This window comes from Oncorhynchus mykiss, chromosome 29, assembly GCF_057628025.1.
Source record: "Oncorhynchus mykiss isolate SJ-2025 chromosome 29, ASM5762802v1, whole genome shotgun sequence".
Taxonomy (NCBI): Eukaryota; Metazoa; Chordata; class Actinopteri; order Salmoniformes; family Salmonidae; genus Oncorhynchus; species Oncorhynchus mykiss.
This window is the reverse complement of record NC_143050.1, coordinates 12,683,022-12,702,488: the sequence shown is the minus strand read 5'-3', so window position 1 is coordinate 12,702,488 and position 19,467 is coordinate 12,683,022. Positions and strand designations below refer to the sequence as shown.

General features: G+C 43.5%; 1 protein-coding gene across 1 annotated transcript; it reads left to right on the top strand.

Annotated features, from left to right (window-relative positions):
- The first annotated feature begins 3,774 nt into the window (after positions 1-3,774).
- arsib (arylsulfatase family, member Ib) lies at positions 3,775-12,345 on the top strand. Its single transcript, XM_021591555.3, has 2 exons — positions 3,775-4,474; positions 8,697-12,345. Exons 1-2 carry the CDS (start codon positions 4,167-4,169, stop codon positions 10,108-10,110), a joined length of 1,722 nt encoding a protein of 573 aa, XP_021447230.1. The 5' UTR covers positions 3,775-4,166; the 3' UTR covers positions 10,111-12,345.
- Positions 12,346-19,467: the final 7,122 nt, after the last annotated feature.

Below are 19,467 nucleotides of genomic sequence, written 5' to 3'. Positions count from 1 at the left end.
AATTGGTCCAGCATTTCTCACTGACTTGACACTATCTTGTTGCCACTTAAAATGTGGTGTTATCATCTCACAATGATCTAACAATTCCATACATATAGAGACGTAACATATTATAAGCCTTATAATAGGATTATTATAAAGGCTCATGCATGCTTATAACAAGCCACAAAGCATTATACCCGCAGCGTCATCAATGATGTCAGGACCATGTGAGTGACATGTGTCCTGGGGATTTAGAACCATTGCATTTGAGTGTCAAATTCTTACACAATTATCAGCAATACATTACACAGTACACAATACAAGGGTGTGATCCCCTCTGAAATGTGTATAACAAACTAAACGTAGGTTTGTGATCCGCCCCGTAAAACCTTTTGGCATTTTTATGACCCACCAAATAGATACAATCCTTTTGATTTGTGGGTCTCAAACCATCGTTTGTAAACTCATGCCGCGTACAAAACAACTGGGAACTCTGAAAAATACGAGGTCAAATCATGACGTTAGTGATCTTTAGGTCGGAAAGAGGCCCAAGTTCCCGAGTTGGATGATCGTTCACATCGATTTTCCCATTCGGTGCTCGTTTTTTCCGAGTTCCCAGTTGTTTTGAACGCACCAAAATCGGAAGAGATTTCCGAGTTACCAGTTGTTTTGAACGTGGATCGTGGCAGGGTAACGTAGGACTGTGCCGTCATAAATGTATTTATTGGTTTTCAATTCATCAACATACCACACGATGGCGTCAAACACCCTGTAACTCTCCCAGAAATTAAACAACAAAAGGCTGTGCAAAGGAATATAGGACAATATCTGAAACAGATTATTCTACCAAAATGGTATTATGTTGGATGTCAGTTAAAGTAGGAGAGGGGACATTTCAAAACGGGCTGCAGGTAGCCTAGTGGTTAGAGCGTTGGGCCAGAAACCGTAAAATTGCTGGATCTAATTCCTGAGTTGACAAGGTAAAAATCTGTCGTTCTGCCCCTGAACAGTTAACCCACTGTTCCCCGGTAGGCTGTCATTGTAAATAAGATTTTGTTCTTTATTGACTTGCCTAGTTAAATGAAATAAAATGGGCACAAGCCTGAACACATGACTGAAAATGACAGTTTCAAAAACTGAAACTGAGACGATAATGTTACAGTACAAAGTATCCTGTGTTATTTATCAGTATAATATTAAATAATTGTGCTGCATTAACAAGAAACCCACACAGAAATCCATTCAGTTTGTGCTGAGGGAACCAACAAGAACAACTCGTCACACAGTACACATTTTCTAATCTGATGTCATACCTCACTCTGGTAGAGAATGGATATGCCTAAATCACCCCAACCAAACAACAGACTCTTCCTGTTCAAACCATGGTTCATCCCAATGAGCACAAGACGTTGAAAAGACGTATTGTGCTCACTGGGATGGGAGTAGTATCGATATTATCAGGGGCGCAATTTTCGAAATGTAGCAATTTTTGATCCAGTCGGATAACACTTCTAACAGCCAACCCTGACCGTTCGGGAGGCGTTCGCATGGTCCTAAAGCACAAAATGCAATTTTTGTTAAAGTTGCCCCCTGGATATTATTGTCAATGCGCCACTAATATCATACTGGCTATTTTACTTCCTGTATGAATATCATGACAAAACTGTCAGATATGCTGGAACAGATGTGTGACTTCTAGTGAGTCGTTTAAGCATAAGATATGTGATTGCTAACCACATGAGCATAGTCTTGTGATTTGTGATTAGTGTTTGCCTGTTGCCCTCCACCTCTAACCCTAACCCTCCCTCTGGCCTGACCACTTTAATAACAGATTTACTAAAAGTAGGAACATGTTCAAACATGAATTATAATTGACAGCTATTCACTAAGACATATATTGGATTTCAAAGACCTTTTGACTTATTTTTGCGTTCTTATCATTATTTCATACCCATTACTACCTCATAGGTCCAGCAGAAGGGACAGGTCAGAAGTCACGTATGTGGACCAGTTTAGGAGCGACACCAGACTGGAGTAGCAGGAGATTGTGACCGGCAGCTCTGGAAGACCCACCTTTCATCCCGTCAACACCAGACAATGACTACAGTGACTATTCCATTGAATTAGACTTGCGAAAAGCTAACTCTACATTTTTGTAATTTAGCAGATGCTCTTATCCAGAGTAACTTACAGGAGCAAATCAAAATATTTTTCACCTAGTCAGCTCAAGGATTCAAACCATCTGCCTTTCAATTACTGGCTCAACACTCTTAATCACTAGGCTACCTGCCACCTACTCTAGTAAAGGGGAAATGAATGCCCATTGACAACTCTCCTGTTGGCTGTTATTTTGCGCCAATGGATGGGAGAGAGGAGAAAGGAAGAAAATCTTTTCCCCCTGCAAAGACAATCTTACATGGGTTTACAGAGGAACTTCTGTCATTAAACCTGTTTCAATCAGTGTAGACGCAAGGTTCCATGGAAACCTTATTTAACGCCAGAACAAATCCTAGGAATGGTTTGGTATTATTGCAGTCTACTAAAGACTAACACCCTGCTAGCTTACTGCAAGCATTACTAATACACCCCCTCTCAAAGCAGCTCTCCATTGAGGAAGTTTGCACATGCATCTACTGTCCATATTCTGTGGCCTGATACACCCCCACCACCACAGAGGACAATGAATCCATCAATTCAATAGAAAATGAATAAAGTTAACTCTCGTACTCTCTGTTTTGTTGGAATTTCCCCCTTCACAAAGATGTACAGTTTTGAAGATATTAAAGCCGTCTTTTTATAAATACCTATTTCCAATGTAGTGTGGGAGGGTAGGACTTTCAAGGACAGAAGGCAAGCAGAAAGTTTCAATAACCTCAGTAACGGAACTATGAAAGGCAGCTCTTATGAACTGAGATTGAAGCACTTCCCTCTCCAGTGGACTGGAGAGAGAAAAGCAATGTTCAGTGGTGGAATGGTACAAAGTTGTATAACAACCTGCACTGTCCGTCTCCCAATGCCCAGGTGCACCAGAAATATCCAGCTGCACCTTCCTCTGCACTGTGGCTTGTAACGAGGTCCTTCTAGTCTTGGCAAACAGGCGTTAATCAAGTAAACAGTTGCAGGCATAGATTTTAGTCAGGCAACATTGGTGGATTTTTGACACGGATACAAAACATTGTGCTAAGACCACTTTTTGGTGGTGGTATAGCAGTGAAACAGCAAAAGTATAAATTGCTGTGCGTGGAGAGAATAAACCTTTGGTACACTGTAGTTGCACTGTACTGTTAATGTTGTGCCCAGGGGTATAGAGGGAAGAGCTTGTTAGGGTGTGTTTTTGATTTGACAGGGTGAAACGTTCCATGTGAACACACAAGTATGAAGAGTGCAGGTTCCTCTGAAGCAGACAGGTAAATCTGATGCTTAATCAACCTTATGTCTACCTTCTCTGTCAAGCCACACCCTATCCTAAGGCATGACTTCTATAATGGGATATATCAGGTATTGCTAGATTACTGTACACATAGAATGATTATGAGGGGTCCATTGGTCTTACAACTTTTGAAATGTATAAGGGTTAATAGTATTGGCATACTTGAACACAACATAAGCCTGATTGTTGTAGGTCGACTTTGATAATTAAGTTTTTCTACCTATAATCTGAGATTTTAGATGTACGGTCTTTGCATGGTCCCTTGAATACATTTTTTGCATAGTAAAATAAATGGGATGCTCTTTTTTCAACGCAATTGAGCCAACTTTCCTTGAGATGAGGAGCACGGGGCTTGCATTGTACCAGAGGCGGAGGGATGGGTCTATGAAGGGTCTTGTTTCAAATTCTGTGCTGAGACGCAGGCGGAGTAACAGCAACCACTGAGAAGGAGGATCTGTGGAAAATGTATAGACAGGCTAATTGTAACGTTCTAATGTGCAGGAGTTGCGTTCAAAGTTTAGAGCGCAAGATTACAGAACAGAAGCTTGGACATTGTAAGCGCTGGACGGTCATGACGAATGAGAATCTGTGGCGATAACAAGGTTTCATCTGTTTCCACTCTGCATCCTCGGATACGTTACGCGCGTGTGTATTCGTTTAATTTCAAGAATGTGTGTGATACAGAGTGCGAGGAGTACTATAGTGCGAGGACCGTAATGACACTAATGTCTAATTACAATCTAAAGTTGTAAAAATGCACGCAGCTACCAGCCTCTCAATGGTCAGTTTGCTAAGTTTTGGCTACCTATCCATGGAATGGATCAAGCCGAATAAAGTGGAGGAGCACACTCAAAACGATCCCTCTATTACGTTTGAGCCCAAACAACCACCACACATCATATTCATACTGACGGATGACCAAGGCTTCAATGACATAGGTTACCACAACCCGGACATTCGTACTCCAACTCTAGACAAACTGGCCTCCGAAGGGGTGAAGCTGGAGAATTATTACGTTCAACCTATCTGCACTCCGTCACGCAGTCAGCTGATCACGGGCAGGTAAACATAAACCTACACCTAACGTGGCCGACGTAAAAATAACCTAGCATAACCTCAGTTTGCGTCAGCATCTGGCTTCAATTTTTGAGCACTTCCTAAAGCCGACTTGTCCAAGACAATCTGTCCATATGCACTTGAGCAAGTCACTTAAACATCGTCGCTCTGGATAAGAGATTCTGCAGAATTAAGATTCTCTTGATCACAACGTTACAACATTACACTTATTGTTTCATGAAGGCTACATTTTTATCTGTAATTACGGTGTACATCCAGGTGAGGAAGTACAATGTAGTTTCCTAATTATACACCTATGTATTGATAAACTACATAAAGTTGTGATGCATCACATCACGATCAAGATGCAGGGTGCGTTTAGAGATAAATATGCGCATGTTAAAATGCATTCCATTATTAGCCAACTGGTGTTCCCCATAGGGCCTCAGAGTCAGAACAGCACAATGCCCTTACTCACGTAGAGTGCTTATAAATGTCTCCCCCAGCGCTGGAAACAACCGTTGCTATGTAAACGTTCTGCACTAATGAGCTGTCCATAGCGATCTTCATCCAGTGCAACACAGAACAACAGCAGCATTTACTGGAAGTTCTTCTGTTGGCAGCTATAGTCAGTCATGACAGATGAGTTAGTCTGAATATCATTCATAAGTCAATGAGAATTGTCAGGAAGTCTAAACAAAGTAGTTTTGTTTTCCCATGGGAAACAGGGTAAACCCTGGCTGTCCTGTAAGTCTCAGAAAGCCGGTTTGAATACATATACAATAGAGGTGAGGGATACGTACATATTCCACATAGTCATGCACTTGGTGTACTTTACCAGGAAATAGCTGTAAATTGTTGGGGAAGATAAATGCTGTCGTTAACTCACATTCTACCCCAGGTACATGAGCAGAAACATCTGTTGTTGAGATGGACTGTGGAGAGCTGCAGGGTGAGAGGCCAGTATTGTGAAACAACGGTTGAGGGCTGCTTCATCTGCTCTAGCAAGCAGAGACCAGATAAACACAACCATATGAGCACCAGTGTAGGAAGATAACAACCATATGAGCGTCAGTGTAGGAAGATAACAACCATATGAGCGTCAGTGTAGGAAGATAACAACCATATGAGCACCAGTGTAGGAAGATAACAACCATATGAGCACCAGTGTAGGAAGATAACAACCATATGAGCACCAGTGTAGGAAGATAACAACCATATGAGCACCAGTGTAGGAAGATAACAACCCTATGAGCACCAGTGTAAGAAGATAACAACCATATGAGCACCAGTGTAAGAAGATAACAACCATATGAGCACCAGTGTAAGAAGATAACAACCATATGAGCACCAGTGTAGGAAGATAACAACCATATGAGCACCAGTGTAGGAAGATAACAACCATATAAGCTCCAGTGTAGGAAGATAACAACCATATGAGCACCAGTGTAGGAAGATAACAACCCTATGAGCACCAGTGTAAGAAGATAACAACCATATGAGCACCAGTGTAGGAAGATAACAACCATATGAGCACCAGTGTAGGAAGATAACAACCATATGAGCGCCAGCGTAGGAAGATAACAACCATATGAGCACCAGTGTAAGAAGATAACAACCATATGAGCACCAGTGTAGGAAGATAACAACCATATGAGCACCAGTGTAGGAAGATAACAACCATATGAGCACCAGTGTAGGAAGATAACAACCATATGAGCACCAGCGTAGGAAGATAACAACCATATCAGCACCAGTGTAGGAAGATAACAACCATATGAGCACCAGTGTAAGAAGATAACAACCATATGAGCACCAGTGTAGGAAGATAACAACCATATGAGCACCAGTGTAGGAAGATAACAACCATATGAGCACCAGTGTAGGAAGATAACAACCATATGAGCACCAGCGAACAGTGTGTGTTTGTGTGTGTGTGTGTGGGTATGTGTGTGTTATGTTGTGTGGTCGGTTGGAAGCCTGTCACTAGGGGAACAGTTCAACCTAGATCTTGATCTTCAGAACTTTTGAAAGGAGAGTGTAATTAGCTGTTGTCTCCCCGGCAACACCCAGGTAATGAACAAGAGCAAGAGGAGTTGATGAACAGACAGGAGCAACACATTTGTTTTTTAGGCTGAGGAGTGAGGATATGACACACGATCTTACTGAAAGAGTATAATAGCGTAATAGCCATCCAAGGGGCTCATTCAGACTCAGTGTTGGTCGTTGGAAGAAGGGGCTCATTCAGACCCCGTGTGGGTCGTAGGAGGAAGGGGCTCATTCAGACTCAGTGTTGGTCGTTGGAAGAAAGGGCTCATTCAGATCCAGTGTGGGTTGGGTAGGAAGGGGATGATTCAGACTCAGTGTGGGTCGAAGGAGGAAGGGGCTCGTTCAGACCCAGTGTGGGTCGTGTAGGAAGGCGCTCATTCATTCTCAATTTGTGTTGTGAGAGGAAGGGGATCATTCAGACTCAGTGTGGATCGCAGGAGGAAGGGGATGATTCAGACTCAGTGTGGATCGCAGGAGGAAGGGGATGATTCAGACTCAGTGTGGGTCATGGGAGGAATAGGATGATTCAGACTCAGTGTGGGTCATGGGAGGAAGGGGATCATTCAGACTCAGTGTGGATCGCAGGAGGAAGGGGATGATTCAGACTCAGTGTGGATCGCAGGAGGAAGGGGATGATTCAGACTCAGTGTGGGTCATGGGAGGAATAGGATGATTCAGACTCAGTGTGGGTCATGGGAGGAAGGGGATCATTCAGACTCAGTGTGGATCGCAGGAGGAAGGGGATCATTCAGACTCAGTGTGGATCGCAGGAGGAAGGGGATGATTCAGACTCAGTGTGGGTCATGGGAGGAAGGGGATCATTCAGACTCAGTGTGGATCGCAGGAGGAAGGAGATGATTCAGACTCAGTGTGGGTCATGGGAGGAAGGGGATCATTCAGACTCAGTGTGGATCGCAGGAGGAAGGGGATCATTCAGACTCAGTGTGGATCGCAGGAGGAAGGGGATCATTCAGACTCAGTGTGGGTCATGGGAGGAAGGGGATGATTCAGACTCAGTGTGGGTCATGGGAGGAAGGGGATGATTCAGACTCAGTGTGGATCGCAGGAGGAAGGGGATCATTCAGACTCAGTGTGGATCGCAGGAGGAAGGGGATCCTTCAGACTCAGTGTGGATCACAGGAGGAAGGGGATCATTCAGACTCAGTGTGGGTCATGGGAGGAAGGGGCTCATTGACTCAGTGCGGGTCATATATGGGAAGGGGCTTGCCTGAAGGAAGTGGAGTGTGTCTGCATGCTTACTGCAGTGCAGACCACCCAAATATCAGACCATGCAAATAACCTGGGCGGCCAGTCAACAGTTATACAGGGACAAGGTACAAGTCTTTTAACGTTGTATAATGTAACTGAAGTACTACACGCTACTAAACATAGGGAAATGTTCAAGGTTTATGAAAAATGCAATATTTTTTTATGTAGAATGGTTTGGTATTTCTGTTAGTGGCATCAGTACAGACATCGTAGTGTTTATTATAGTTCAGTAGGGGGCTATATTTGTTCTTCATATTTCTGCAACATTCCTTTTCTCACCCGTAACACTCTTAGAAAAAAAGGTGCTATCTAGAACCTAAAAGGATTCCCAGAGGTACCCAGAGGAGAACCCTTTGAAGAATAATTTTTGGTTCCAGGTAGAACCCTTTTGGTTCCAGGTAGAACTCTTTTGGTTCCAGGTAGAACCCTTTTGGTTCCAGGTAGAACTCTTTTGGTTCCAGGTAGAACTCTTTTGGGTTCCATGCAGAACCCTTTCCACAGAGGTTATCATATAGGAACAGCCAAATAAAATGTTGAACTCCTTTTTTTCAGAGTGTATCCTCGCACAGTATGCCAGTAATACCCTTCTCCTTCCATTTAAGCAGACTCCTGGCAGAAAACAAACGCTTATGTTTACATGAGTGGTTCCTTAAAGACTAATTGACTTCATTAGTTGCCTTTTATGGCTTGAAAGCTGTAGTCAGGCTGTAAAACAAGTGTTTGTCAACCACACTGTAATTAAATGGTTGGTAGAGCATAAACTACTTATCTGTAATGACAGAGTATCTTCAGTAAGGCTGTTCTAAGCATCATGACTATATTTTGGAATCAGTTCCAGCTGAACGTGTTTTGTACATAATCAATGAGGATGATTAAGATTTGTTATTGGATATTATTTCTCTTTACACAGATACCAGATCCACACAGGCCTTCAGCATTCCATCATCCGGCCTCGACAGCCCAACTGCCTCCCACTGGACATGACCACACTCCCACAGCGACTGCAGGAAGCAGGGTACGCTACTCACATGGTGGGCAAATGGCATCTTGGCTTCTACAGGAAGGAGTGTCTGCCCACACGCAGAGGCTTCCACAGCTACTTTGGCTCTCTGACGGGCAGTGTGGACTACTACACGTATGGTTCCTGTGACGGACCAGGCCTGTGTGGCTACGACCTCCACGAGGGGGAGACCGTGGCCTGGGGCCGTGGAGGCAAGTTCTCCACCCACCTCTACACGCAGAGGGTACGCAAGATTCTGTCCACTCACGACCCGTCCCGCCAGCCCCTCTTCATGTTCCTCTCCCTCCAGGCTGTCCACACGCCCCTTCAGTCACCCAAGGCCTACATCTACCCCTACCGCGGGATGGGGAACGTAGCCAGAAGGAAGTACGCAGCCTTGGTGTCCATCGTCGACGAGGCTGTACGCAATGTCACCTACGCTCTGCGCAAGTACGGCTACTACCGCAACAGTGTGCTCATCTTCTCCACTGACAACGGTGCCCAGCCGTTCACTGGGGGGAGTAACTGGCCCCTGCGAGGGCGTAAGGGGACCTACTGGGAGGGAGGTGTCCGTGGGGTGGGCTTCGTACACAGCCCACTGCTGCGTAACAAGCGGAGAGTCTCCAAGGCCCTCATGCACATCACTGACTGGTATCCAACCCTGGTGGGTCTGGCTGGGGGTAATGTGTCACTGACTGAGGGTCTGGATGGCTACAATGTGTGGCCAACCATCAGTGAAGGCAAAGAGTCTCCACGCCTGGAGATACTCCATAACATTGACCCGCTCCATCGGCGCACTGGCCTGCCCCCATCTGGTTCTGGGCAGGAGGCCCAGCATTTGTGGGACACCACAGTCCAGGCTGCCATCCGGGTGGGGGACTGGAAGCTGCTAACAGGGGACCCGGGCCATGGAGACTGGGTCCCACCACAGGTACTGGCCAACTTCCCCGGCAGCTGGTGGACCCTGGAGCGGAACACTGGAGGAACAGGGAAGTCTGTGTGGCTCTTTAACATCACAGGAGACCCCTATGAACGCAGTGACCTGGCGCTGCAGAGGCCTGATGTGGTCAAACAGCTGTTAGCACGTCTGGCCTACTACAACCGCACTGCCGTCCCGGTCCGGTTCCCAACTGACGACCCCCGGGCCAACCCAGACCGCAACGGGGGAGCCTGGGTACCCTGGGTCGGGGGGGACGAAGACGAGCAGAAATGGAACGGGGTCTACAAAAAGGGGAGGAATAAAAGGAAGAAGAAATGCAAGCTGGGTAAACTGAGATCCTTTTTCAAGAAACTGAATACAAGGATAATGTCCAATAGAATATGAGCTGGGAAAGTGAATGACACTCAGTCACATGTAGCCTTTATCAGGGTTGGGTAGGTAACTTTCTACATGTATTCCGTGACTCCCCAATCCTGCCTAAACATTTAACACTGCAACAATATTCTGAGCCAGCAATATCCGTTTTCACACCTGTGTGTGCTTGTGAAAAGGGAACATGATATTTACTATTGTGCATCTCTTTGTCTGTGCCTTTAGATGTTTTGGGATGTAAGACTATTGTGTTCTATGGTATTTGTTAAATGTTCCACTACATCTATACGTAGTGTGTAGCTAAGTGAATTGAACATGCTGCATGTATACTTTGACCTACTCAACTGTGGGTTAATGGACTACTAATTAACTGACCGGTTATGGGAATGTTTTTGAGAATGTCTAAGAAATGAAACAACTTCTTTTTTGTTGTTGTTGATAACCACAGAAAGTAACGTCAGATTCTTTACTTCTTTGTGAAAACCAAAGAAACTACCCACTGGGAAAAAACTGGTTGAGGCAATGTTGTTTCCACGTCATTTCAACCCCCCAAAAACCGATGTGATGATGTTGATTCAACGTAGAAAACTCATTGGATTCACAATAAATCATCAGCATAATTTCATTTGGTCTTTTTTACACCCAACCTTTAACCTAAACCCAATGACACGGTGACATTTGTTGTTGAATTCACATTAGTTGACAACTCAACCAAGTATAAATCAAAGCTAGATGTTGAACTGACGTCTGTGCCCAGTGGGTAATACCATATTCCTCTAAATGTCTTTGTGATAACCACAGAAACCAACATCATATTCCTCTAAATGTCTTTGTGATAACCACAGAAACTAACATCATATTCCTCTATATGTCTTTGTGATAACCACAGAAACCAACATCATATTCCTCTATATGTCTTTGTGATAACCACAGAAACCAACATCATATTCCTCTAAATGTCTTTGTAATAACCACAGAAACCAACATCATATTCCTCTATATGTCTTTGTGATAACCACAGAAACCAACATCATATTCCTCTATATGTCTTTGTGATAACCACAGAAACCAACATCATATTCCTCTATATGTCTTTGTGATAACCACAGAAACCAACATCATATTCCTCTAAATGTCTTTGTGATAACCACAGAAACCAACATCATATTCCTCTAAATGTCTTTGTGATAACCACAGAAACCAACATCATATTCCTCTATATGTCTTTGTGATAACCACAGAAACTAACATCATATTCCTCTATATGTCTTTGTAATAACCACAGAAACCAACATCATATTCCTCTAAATGTCTTTGTAATAACCACAGAAACCAACATCATATTCCTCTATATGTCTTTGTGATAACCACAGAAACCAACATCATATTCCTCTATATGTCTTTGTGATAACCACAGAAACCAACATCATATTCCTCTAAATGTCTTTGTGATAACCACAGAAACCAACATCATATTCCTCTAAATGTCTTTGTGATAACCACAGAAACCAACATCATATTCCTCTATATGTCTTTGTGATAACCACAGACATCCTCACCTTTTTACTTCTTTGTGACACCCTCATCTTGACAACAGACAGACAGACCATTGGTGGATATGAAGGTATGTCATCCTACTTTGGTAGGCAACTGTGCACAACCTAATGGAAACTGAAAGGAAGAGTGTTAGTGAAATTATATGTCTTGAAGTTATTATCTTAAGACTGCTCTCGTCATGTCACAAAAGTCTGTAGAAGGTTGTAAAGGGGCCGTGCTGATAGTGGATTTTCTCCAACCGAAACCATTCAACTCTGTAGTAAATGATTGATTCAGAAATCTACCAAGAATGTAATCAGGCCTCAGCAGGGAATTTAAAAACAAAGGTCTGTCTGGCCTTCCTAAACACAGCTAGGGTCTACTCTAGGGTTCCCCAACTGGTGGCCCACGGGCCGAATTTGTCCCGCATGTGATTTTATTTGGCACCCCAAGTATTCTGAGCCAATATATATATATATATATATTTAGAATTTTGTTATCTATCTTTTTACATTTTATTTTACTGTTGGACATAAAATACTGTGAAAACATCAGACAATCAACTCGAAGTGGTTTTCATTATGGAAATCTGTTCCAAAGTATTGCAACGCATAATAGAGAAGATATATGTGATTGTATACAAATGTAAAAGCAAGGTTTGAAATGTAAATGTTTTAGTCAAATATTAAATCTGTTTGGGCCGATTGTCAATTTGCAGTCTAAAAATTATTTGTAATTATGTTCCAACCCCCTGACCCTTCACTCAAGAACAAAATGGTCCCATGGCTGGATCTAGTTGATTCAGCCTACTCCCTCTACACACTGTAAATAATGTATTCCCCAACACACCATAGTCTGAGACTCTGCTCTCCCTCTTCAGATTTCCCTCAACACTGTAAATAATGTATTCCTCAACACACCATAGTCTTAGACTCTGCTCTCCCTCTTCAGATTTCCCTCAACACTGCAAATAATGTATTCCCCAACACACCATAGTCTGAGACTCTGCTCTCCCTCTTCAGATTTCCCTCAACACTCCAAATAATGTATTCCCCAACACACCATAGTCTGAGACTCTGCTCTCCCTCTTCAGATTTCCCTCAACACTGTAAATAATGTATTCCTCAACACACCATAGTCTTAGACTCTGCTCTCCCTCTTCAGATTTCCCTCAACACTGTAAATAATGTATTCCCCAACACACCATAGTCTTAGACTCTGCTCTCCCTCTTCAGATGTCCCTCAACACTGCAAATAATGTATTCCCCAACACACCATAGTCTGAGACTCTGCTCTCCCTCTTCAGATTTCCCTCAACACTGTAAATAATGTATTCCCCAGCACACCATAGTCTGAGACTCTGCTCTCCCTCTTCAGATTTCCCTCAACACTGTAAATAATGTATTCCCCAACACACCATAGTCTGAGACTCTGCTCTCCCTCTTCAGATTTCCCTCAACACTGCAAATAATGTATTCCCCAGCACACCATAGTCTGAGACTCTGCTCTCCCTCTTCAGATTTCCCTCAACACTGCAAATAATGTATTCCCCAACACACCATAGTCTGAGACTCTGCTCTCCCTCTTCAGATTTCCCTCAACACTGCAAATAATGTATTCCCCAACACACCATAGTCTGAGACTCTGCTCTCCCTCTTCAGATTTCCCTCAACACTGCAAATAATGTATTCCCCAACACACCATAGTCTGAGACTCTGCTCTCCCTCTTCAGATTTCCCTCAACACTGTAAATAATGTATTCCCCAACACGCCATAGTCTGAGACTCTGCTCTCCCTCTTCAGATTTCCCTCAACACTGTAAATAATGTATTCCCCAACACGCCATAGTCTGAGACTCTGCTCTCCCTCTTCAGATTTCCCTCAACACTGTAAATAATGTATTCCCCAACACACCATAGTCTGAGACTCTGCTCTCCCTCTTCAGATTTCCCTCAACACTGTAAATAATGTATTCCCCAACACACCATAGTCTGAGACTCTGCTCTCCCTCTTCAGATTTCCCTCAACACTGTAAATAATGTATTCCCCAACACACCATAGTCTGAGACTCTGCTCTCCCTCTTCAGATTTCCCTCAACACTGTAAATAATGTATTCCTCAACACACCATAGTCTCAGACTCTGCTCTCCCTCTTCAGATTTCCCTCAACACTGCAAATAATGTATTCCCCAACACACCATAGTCTGAGACTCTGCTCTCCCTCATGACACAAGCTTTCAGGAAGAACTCCAAGAAAACTACTCTTGTTGTCAAAGGATTACAGTGTTACAGTGGCGTTCAAAAACACTCAAGGTTGTAAGAGGAGCAGCTGCAGAGAGACTCATCATCTCAGAAAATAGTTAATGATATCTCTGAATCTGAGGCATCCAAGAAAAACAAAATGTCCAGGAAAAATGCTTGGGCCATTATCTCTTAACTGTTCAGTAAAGCAGATGTTTGTCTCCATACGGGAACTATGGAGAGGGCAGACGTCTCCTGGAATAGAAGACGAAGAGATGACAGACGATCTCTGTCCAGCTGTGTGTGTGTGTTTGTGTGTGTGTGTGTGTGAGAGAGGGGGTAAATTGGAGGGGGAGAGAGATAGAGATAGGACAAGTGCATTTATTAAAGACTATAATGCATCTAAAGTGAACCAAGGCTGACTCACTGGCCATTACTACTGTCTGATTAATGACATGGACAGATCTTAATGCACATGATTTTATCTTTTCACAGTAATGTGAATCTCATAGAGATGACTCTACATAGAGTTCATGGGAGATATTTCCATTTTAGGCCATTTACTCCCCATTCTACTTAGCCATGGAGTTTATAGCACTGTCTATTTTGTGCTACCTGAAGAGCTTTTACTATGTGATCTACAATCCTCCCGTGACCTTTACCAGTATGAAAAGGAGCATTGACAAGTGTAAATGTACATTTTTTAAACTTGAGTTTATTTAGTAAATATTTTCTAAACTATTATTTTTGTTAAAACTGCAGTGTTGGTTAATGGCTTGTAAAGTAAACATTTCACATTAAGGTCTCCTCCACCTGTTGTATTCGGCGCATGTGACAAATACAATTTCATTTGGTTTGAATATAAAATACAGCTAAGAGAAATGTATGGATGTGGTAGAGGAGGATTTACAGAATGAATTTGTTTCTATTGTGAGCTCTCAGAAAAGAAGCTTGTCAGAGTTGACACATTGCAGTTGTTATGGAGCAGATGATTGTGAGCTCTCAGAAAAGAAGCTTGTCAGAGTTGACACAATGCAGTTGTTATGGAGCAGATGATTGTGAGCTCTCAGAAAAGAAGCTTGTCAGAGTTGACACATTGCAGTTGTTATGGAGCAGATGATTGTGAGCTCTCAGGAAAGAAGCTTGTCAGAGTTGACACAATGCAGTTGTTATGGAGCAGATGATTGTGTTGAGTGACTCATGATTTCTTTACATGTTATAAGGGCCGTTCTTATCACCGTGGTTCCCTCCTTATGACTGAGACACTTTTTTGTCACACTTTATTTGGATAGTCCCATACAAAACATTAGGAACACCTACCTAATATTGAATTGCAACCCACCTCCCGTTTTTTGTCTACAGAACCACCTCAATTCGTTGGGGCATGGATTCTACAAGGTGTCGAAAGCGTTCCACAGGGATGCTGGCCCATGTTGACTCCAATGCTTCCCACAGTTGTGTCAAGTTGGCTGGATGTCCTTTGGGTGGAGGACCATTCTTGATACACACGGGAAACTGTTGAGCGTGAAAACCCAGCAGTGTTGCAGTTCTGGACACAAACCAGTGCGCTTGGCACCTACTACAATACCCCCTTCAAAGGCACTTCAATATTTTGTCTTTCCCATTCACCCTCTGAATGGCACACAAACACAATACATGTCTCAAGTCTTAAAAATCCTTCTTTAACCCTTCTCCTCCCCTTCATCTACACTGATTGAAGTGGATTAACGAGTGACACTATAAGGGATCATAGCTTTCGCCTGGATTCACCTGGTCAGTCTTTGTCTTGGAAAGAGCAGGTGTTCCTGTTGATAAGCAACTGCTTGCTAAGGTTAGGGTTAGGGTAGGGATTAGAATAGGGGTTAGGGTTAAAGGTTAGGGCTAGGGGAAGGGTTAAAGGTTAGGGTCAGGGTTAGGGTTAAAGGTTAGGGTTAAAAGGCCAATGCAGCTGTTTTTATATCGAATTGTAACTTGTACGCTGGGAGTCGGGAAGCAAGTTCAGGGGGTGTATTTAATAAATAAATGAACATAGAACAGAACAAGAAACACGGGTAGCTTACAGACACAAACACTGGAACAGAAACAATAACACCTGGGGAAAGAACCAAAGGGAGTGACATAGGGAAGCTAATCAGGCAGGTGATTGAGTCCAGGTGAGTCTGATGAGGCGCTGATGCGCGTAACGATGGTGACAGGTGTGCGTAATAATGAGCACCCTGATGACCTTGAGCGTCGGAGAGGGTGTATACGTGACACAAATAATTTCTGGTTAACAATAACTACCTTACTGTAATAGTTGGACATTAAAATTGACACATAGCTATTCAGCTAAATAAATTCTCAAGCAAGAATTTAGCTAGGACTGTCCGGTAATGGTCTGAGTTGGGAGAGGGAAACTGAATACTAGCTGTTATTGGCAGAAAGGGTTTGGAACTCTCTTTGTTATTGGTCTGTTAACCAATTCACCGCCTGGTGATGTCCCCAGACAAGCCGAAACTCCAGTCCTTGTAAACCTGCTGATTAGATGGTCATGTGTAGATTGTATTTTCAACCAGCAGCTATCAAGAGATAACACTGATACAAAACGTTCATACTTTTACCATGTTAGTTTCATCAGCTGTTGTACAATATAATACAAAACACAGGCACATTTGAATTTTGACTACACTGGGCCTTTAAGTTTAGGGTTAGGATGTGTGTTAAGGTTAGGGCCAGGGTTAGTAGATAGTTGAAATGTTGTTGACAGTTATTCACCATAGACCGACCATCTAAACCAATACTATTTGGACTATCCAAATAAAGTGTTTCCCAGATTTCTTTCAGATGTGAAATATTGTGTCCAGAGCTAGCGACATTTCAGGCAACAACAGGTTTTTCACCCCCTAGCTTGGCCTCTGAACTCCCTGCCAGTTCTCTTCCAGAGCTTGATTCTATGGTGCAGCTGCCTGTATCCCTGGCTGCACTCACGGACCCCGCAGACAAACTCAACCCAAAGTCTCCTAATCCGATCCATTACTCCGTATAGTACTGGCATGCCTCAGCCTCATCTCATGTTACCATGACTACTGCCAAAGAATGTTCTCTGCTCACTAGAAGTCTGGGTTTGGACCATCAATGTCAGTCACATCAACCCCTGTTGATACCTGAACTCTCTCTCTCTCTCTCTCTCTCTCTCTCTCTGATCCTGCAGGCCCGACTCCTAGCTTCTGGATTGAAGTGGTCTCTCATGCGCTAACAACATGCAATAGTTGGGGAACAAGGTTATTGCCCACTGCACGGTAGAAACATACATAACTGAGGCTGTCAACATTGTTGACATTCAAGTGATTTACACGCTTCAGCATCATTACATCATGGAGCCTGGGGGATAGTCATATATCATGGAACCTGGGGTATAGTCATATCATGGAGCCTGGGGGATAGTCATATCATGGAGCCTGGGGTATAGTCATATCATGGAGCCGGGGGAATAGTTATATCATGGAGCCTGGGGAATAGTCTTATCATGGAGCCTGGGGGATAGTCATATATCATGGAGCCTGGGGTATAGTCATATCATGGAGCCAGGGGAATAGTCTTATCATGGAGCCTGGGGGATAGTCATATATCATGGAACCTGGGGTATAGTCATATCATGGAGCCAGGGGAATAGTCTTATTATGGAGCCTGGGGAATAGTCATATATCATGGAACCTGGGGTATAGTCATATCATGGAGCCAGGGGAATAGTCTTATCATGGAGCCTGGGGGATAGTCATATATCATGGCACCTGGGGTATAGTCATATCATGGAGCCAGGGGAATAGTCTCATCATGGAGCCTGGGGAATAGTCATATCATGGAGCCAGGGGAATAGTCTTATCATGGAGCCTGGGGGATAGTCATATATCATGGAACCTGGGGTATAGTCATATCATGGAGCCTGGGGGATAGTCATATCATGGAGCCTGGGGAATAGTCTTATCATGGAGCCTGGGAGATAGTCATATCATGGAGCCTGGGGAATAGTCTCATCATGGAGCCTGGGGAATAGTCATATCATGGAGCCAGGGGAATAGTCTTATCATGGAGCCTGGGGAATAGTCATATATCATGGAGCCTGGGGATAGTCATATATCATGGAGCCTGGGGAATAGTCATATCATGGAGCCTGGGGTATAGTCATATCATGGAGCCTGGGGTATAGTCATATCATGGAGCCTGGGGTATAGTCATATCATGGAGCCTGGGGAATAGTTATATCATGGAGCCTGGGGGATAATCATATCATGGAGCCTGGGGGATAGTCATATATCATGGAGCCTGGGGAATAGTTATATCATGGAGCCGGGGGAATAGTTATATCATGGAGCCTGGGGAATAGTCATATCATGGAGCCTGGGGGATAGTCATATATCATGGAGCCTGGGGAATAGTTATATTATGGAGCCTGGGGTATAGTCATATCATGGAGCCTGGGGTATAGTCATATATCATGGAACCTGGGGTATAGTCTTATCATGGAGCCTGGGGTATAGTCATATCATGGAGCCTGGGGAATAGTCATATCATGGAGCCGGGGGAATAGTTATATCATGGAGCCTGGGGGATAGTCATATCATGGAACCTGGGGGATAGTCATATATCATGGAGCCTGGGGAATAGTTATATCATGGAGCCTGGGGTATAGTCATATCATGGAGCCTGGGGTATAGTCATATATCATGGAACCTGGGGTATAGTCTTATCATGGAGCCTGGGGGATAGTCATATATCATGTAGCCTGGGGTATAGTCTTATCATGTAGCCTGGGGGATAGTCATATCATGGAGCCTGGGGGATAGTCATGTATCATGGAACCTGGGGTATAGTCTTATCATGGAACCTGGGGTATAGTCTTATCATGGAGCCTGGGGGATAGTCATATCATGGAGCCTGGGGGATAGTCATGTATCATGGAACCTGGGGTATAGTCTTATCATGGAGCCTAGGGAATCGTCAGCTTTAGTTTTGACTCGCTCTCACACACCTCTGCGTTTTCCTCTACACAATGCACAGCCTATCAATTGTAGTTAGATTAGAGGGAAAATATCTGCTCAGACTTGTTAGACCTCAGTTTGAATTCTATCTACAGAGAATCGTTCAGCAATAATAGTATAGCAAATGTAATGAATATCCACATATTTCTTTAAACTACAGTATATAATTCAATCTTAATAATTTGTATTTCCTTATAGTTAGCAAAGCTTTTCTAATGTCTTTTAACATCTACTGTGCATCCACTGTCTCCACAGTGAGACAGCTCTCCCACTAAGTAGGCTGCAGGCATAGGGCCAATTCCATTTTAATTTCAGTCAATTCAGAAAGTAAATCAAATTCCAATTTGACATTTTCCCAATTGAAAAGCATTGATGAGACTGTCAACACTTCCGGAATTGACAGGTATTGAAATGGGAATTGACCCTAAACCTAGCATTGCATCTTGTCAGTCAGATAGTCAGGCAGCCAGTCAGATAGTCAGGCAGAGGCACCACTGATGTTGATCCTGTCTGTCAGATAGCCAAATCCTACAGGAGCAGAACTGCAGTAAGGAGCCTCAGGAATCCCTGGGGA

Bases quoted from the DNA above. Each gene is read 5' to 3' on its own strand.
- arsib (XM_021591555.3), top strand. From the start codon at position 4,167: ATGCACGCAGCTACCAGCCTCTCAATGGTCAGTTTGCTAAGTTTTGGC. The intron at 4,475-8,696 runs GTAAACATAAAC...CTCTTTACACAG, and splicing joins AGTCAGCTGATCACGGGCAG to ATACCAGATCCACACAGGCC.